At 26.5% G+C, this 4,102-nt stretch overlaps 2 protein-coding genes across 5 annotated transcripts in view; one reads left to right on the plus strand and one right to left on the minus strand.

Annotated features, from left to right (window-relative positions):
- Positions 1-1,614: 1,614 nt before the first annotated feature.
- LOC106789324 (beta-lactamase-like protein 2 homolog) lies at positions 1,615-3,317 on the minus strand. Of its 3 annotated transcripts, none has more exons than XR_001381984.1 (4): positions 3,035-3,278; positions 2,218-2,851; positions 1,840-2,148; positions 1,615-1,745 (listed from the first exon to the last, which is right to left on the minus strand). XR_001381984.1 is itself a non-coding variant. In XM_014753450.1 (4 exons), exons 2-4 carry the CDS (start codon positions 3,163-3,165, stop codon positions 2,023-2,025), a joined length of 891 nt encoding a protein of 296 aa, XP_014608936.1. In that variant the 5' UTR covers positions 3,166-3,205; positions 3,303-3,317; the 3' UTR covers positions 1,615-2,022. The 3 variants fall into 3 exon arrangements, 2 of the variants coding, with proteins under 2 accessions (XP_014608936.1, XP_014608928.1); XM_014753450.1 differs by adding an exon at positions 3,303-3,317 and having other exon boundaries at positions 1,615-2,148; positions 3,035-3,205; XM_014753442.1 differs by having other exon boundaries at positions 1,615-2,148.
- Positions 3,318-3,621: 304 nt separating this feature from the next.
- The window catches only part of LOC106789799 (DET1 homolog), a 3,695-nt gene continuing 3,214 nt past the window's right edge, over positions 3,622-4,102 (plus strand). The window contains exon 1 of one of the 2 annotated variants that reach the window (XM_014754298.1): positions 3,622-3,803. The gene's annotated coding sequence lies outside the window, so the exon portion shown is untranslated. The remainder of the gene's footprint in view (positions 3,804-4,102) is intronic. The other variant, XM_014754307.1, reaches the window with a different exon arrangement.

A 4,102-nucleotide genomic window follows, 5' to 3' on the forward strand; every position in this document is an offset into this window, starting at 1 on the left:
ATTAATTATTAAATTGATAATAATTATTATTAATAATAATTATTACTTATTGTTAAATATTATTAATTATTAATTATTATTATTATTATTTAGTATGGATGAAATCCGTTTAAAATCCGGAACAATCGAGAAAATGTGCATGCATGAGTTAAGTGAGACGGGCGCATACTGCGCGACAATTAGGGTTTCGTTATATTTTTTTCTACGAATTGTCAAATGTGATAATTGATTAATTTATCTATATCTATGTTCACGCATCCAGGTGCCTTTATTCATACAAAATATCTCGAATTGATCTTTCTTTCATAGAGATGGTACAAAAGAAAGAAAGAAAAATTGTCGTAATTATAATATATAATATAATATATAATCAATCGCGTACTGACCCCACTCAAAATGAAATCTCTATCCATAGTCATAGAATTGAGTGCAGCCAATTTAAGATCATTATACATATTTTAGAATATTTTTGCGTGAAATAATTTGATTCTACTTTTTCCTCTTCTGACTTGATTTCATGATAAAAAATGAATCATTTGTTAATCTCTATTTCGTTCCAATTATATATTAAGTATAATATATTTTTTACGTTACACGTTGTTTAATAATTAATTTTTTTGTTGTTAATTAGTACTGATGATATAATAATGTGATCATGTTGACTATGTTATTGATGATTTGTAGATGAATAAAATAACGGAGAGAGATTATATATTATATGTCAGTATGAAGATTAATAGCTAGTAATAGCTAATATAAGTTATTAGGTGGTTAACTAAATTCCTGTCGCTTACTTCGTTTTTAAAATTGATTCCATATCCTGATGTCATAAAAGCATTTGAAACGGCCAATAGAGTAACATTTCATGCTTTCGACATTTAAGCTGGATTATCATGGAGCAATTCTTGTAGCTCAACATCTTCAGGTTGAAATCACAGTTTCAAAAGCATTAAAATCAAACTTTACGTGTTCTTTCCAATAAAATTTTACCATACATTTCGAATAATAAGCGGTGCGTTTCAGCTACGGTTTTCTTGAGGTTAAAATAATTAAGAAATACATGTTGGAAAAATAGTTTATCGCGATTCATTTTTAACCGATTGATAAATTTCTTTAGCATCGAAAAATCAAATTTATAAAGACTGAATTCATTTCAGCAATTTCTAAACTACAAAACATGCGATTTCACCGTCGAAACTTGTTAGCTTGGAACCAGTACTCTATAGTAGCAAGCAACAGGAACTAAGTTTACCACTTAATATGTATATATATCGTGATAGATACGAAAGAAGAAATATATACACACATACATATATATATTTTTTACATTTACCCAAAGAAACGAATAGATGGCCAGATTATGGAGTTAAGTGAAATTATTGAAGATTTTACGAAATCTACATATACATGTTCACACATGTGCACTTATATGTACGTATGTTGACATGAACATAAATGCATGCGTAACATCGAATTATATTGGGATATAATTCCCTTTTGTTCTTCATAAGGGGTGCTATAAGTACTATGAGTACGAATACTCGCCAAGATTATCTAATATATTATAAATGCGAATTTTATAAGGAAAATATTGAAACATTTATAGTCGTGATATATCTTTGTAGCAGAACATATATTTTATATCAATCATCTAAATGTGCCGATGTAATTTCCATGGTCACGCATGTGCATTCACGATTAAGATGTTCGATGCATCTTACTCGTGAAATAGCCAAATGGTAAAACTATAAAAAAAAAAAAAAGAAATCATTGTACTATGTGCTATGTACTTTGTCACTGAAACTTATTTGTAATATATACTGTACACTGTGTACGCACATCAAGTGTTAAGAATTTGCCATCTGAAAGAATGCCCATGAGTATGTATTATTGTTACTTCTATAAGTTGAATAAATGTTTCACAGCATTGCTCGACAGAGTCTTCTTAATATATACAAATTTTATATTATAGGTAATACATTATTTACAATATTTATGATTAAATGCTTGTGTTACTATGTATCAAACTATGTTTTCTGAAATTTTCCATTCACCCTCTTTGCCTACTACTTTTGTTTCTTTATGTAGTTTTTGTAAATGATGCATCACATTATGAGCTGCTGCAGGCCATAGATTCTTTGGAGTGTCCTGAAAATATATATAATGTATATTGATAGTAAATTCATAATTAGAGAAATTACATTATTAGTTTATTACCTTATATATGATTTCTACAATATCCATTTCTGACATAAAGATAGAATTGCTATGTTCTTTTAAAGCATTTAATATTTGTTTCTCTCTTTGTTGTCGATGTTGAATATAATATTGAATTCGTGGAACAGGATCTTCTATTATAGGGCCATGACCAGGATAAATTACAGATGGTTTCATGTCCAAAATTTTTTGTAAAGAAATCATATAATCATATAGATCTTCAAATACAGCAGTACCTTCACCCAAGATACAATCACCACTAAATAAACTTTGTTCATCTTTTAATAATAGACATGCATGATCTGTTGTATGACCAGGTGTATGTTTTATTTGTATTTTTGCTCCTTCTACTTCAATTATTTGTTCATCTTCTAAAGATTTACATTGCTTTATAAGATCTGGTGTTACTTGTGGTTTTTCATACGTAGGCAGTTTCCATATTGTTGGTGGATCACCATTAAAATTTGATGTTGTTAATAATTCTTTAACAGAATTTACACCACCAATGTGATCATGATGCCAATGTGTGACTATCACGTGTTCTATTGTAGCATTTTCTTCTGCGAGTACATTTTTTAATAATTTGATATACTCAGCTGATGTTTCAGTGTCTCCTGTATCAATTAATGCACGCCTATAATTAAATACTTAAAATATAGCAATGCAATTTTAATATACTACATTATGTCTATTAATTTAATTTTATTAATTCATTTTAATAGTTTTAGAGTATTTCATATGTATTTAAGATAGAAAATATATCCTTAACTAGTAACATGTTGATATTTTTTCTTTTAAGAATTTTTATTATGTTCACCTTGTTCCTGAACCAATAAGATAAGTATTTGTGCCTTGAAGTGTCATAGGACCAGGGTTGCATCCAAGAATCCGAATAATCTTATTCGAGATTTTAGATACTAAAGGCAAAGATGTTAATCGCGTTGCCATGTTATTAGTAACAAATGGTATTAATTTATTAATGCTATTTCTAAAATGAATTATTGATAAGATAATTTATTTTTATTGATGCATTAGCACACTCTACAGTAAATTCATTGAAACATATTGTCAAATTTGTTACTCACACGCGTTTTTTTTATATTTTATTATATTTAATACATATTTATATTTCATTATGTGTGTATGTGTGTGTGTGTACAATTATATTAAAAAATTATATATATATATATATATATACATATATAAATATTTATCTATAAAAGATTAAACATCAATCATATAATTCGATATTAGTTTCCATATATGTACTTCCCACAATAAAATTTAAACATTTAGATATTACTAATTTATTTTTTTATGTATACATATTCATTTTTAAAGTTAATTAAAAAATATAATAGAAAAAAAAATATTTTCACTGAAAGAACACTGATTTCCTGATGTAAAATTCGATTCTTGTTCGTCAAGTGACTTGTCAAATTTTTCGAAATCCTAAAAAATGAACTATAGCCATCTACTAATATGGCGAAAGCTAGTTCTAAAACTGATACATTCAAGTATAATGAAGGTTACAGTATAGGTTAGGTTAAATGAAAAATACTGTTGTTTATAAGCCAAAAAATACGGTATTTAATTCCTAAACAAAACTAATTGTATTTAAAATTAAATATAATAAATAACTGATATCTGTTAAATATAAAAGAGTGAATATTACATTATTATTTAACGAATAACGAACACTAAGAGATTTTATCTGAAACATATTAATCTATATGCGTTAGTAATGTGTCGTATTTTCTCATTACGTCATAATGAGAAAAAGTAATGAAAATTTATTAAAAAAAAATCGTTGACTTTTATCATTAATTGAAACTTATATACTTGCATATATATATATATATATATATATATATATATATATATA

The sequence above is a fragment of the Polistes canadensis genome, unplaced genomic scaffold (genome assembly GCF_001313835.1).
Source record: "Polistes canadensis isolate GaletaPanama2010 unplaced genomic scaffold, ASM131383v1 scaffold_6, whole genome shotgun sequence".
Taxonomy (NCBI): Eukaryota; Metazoa; Arthropoda; class Insecta; order Hymenoptera; family Vespidae; genus Polistes; species Polistes canadensis.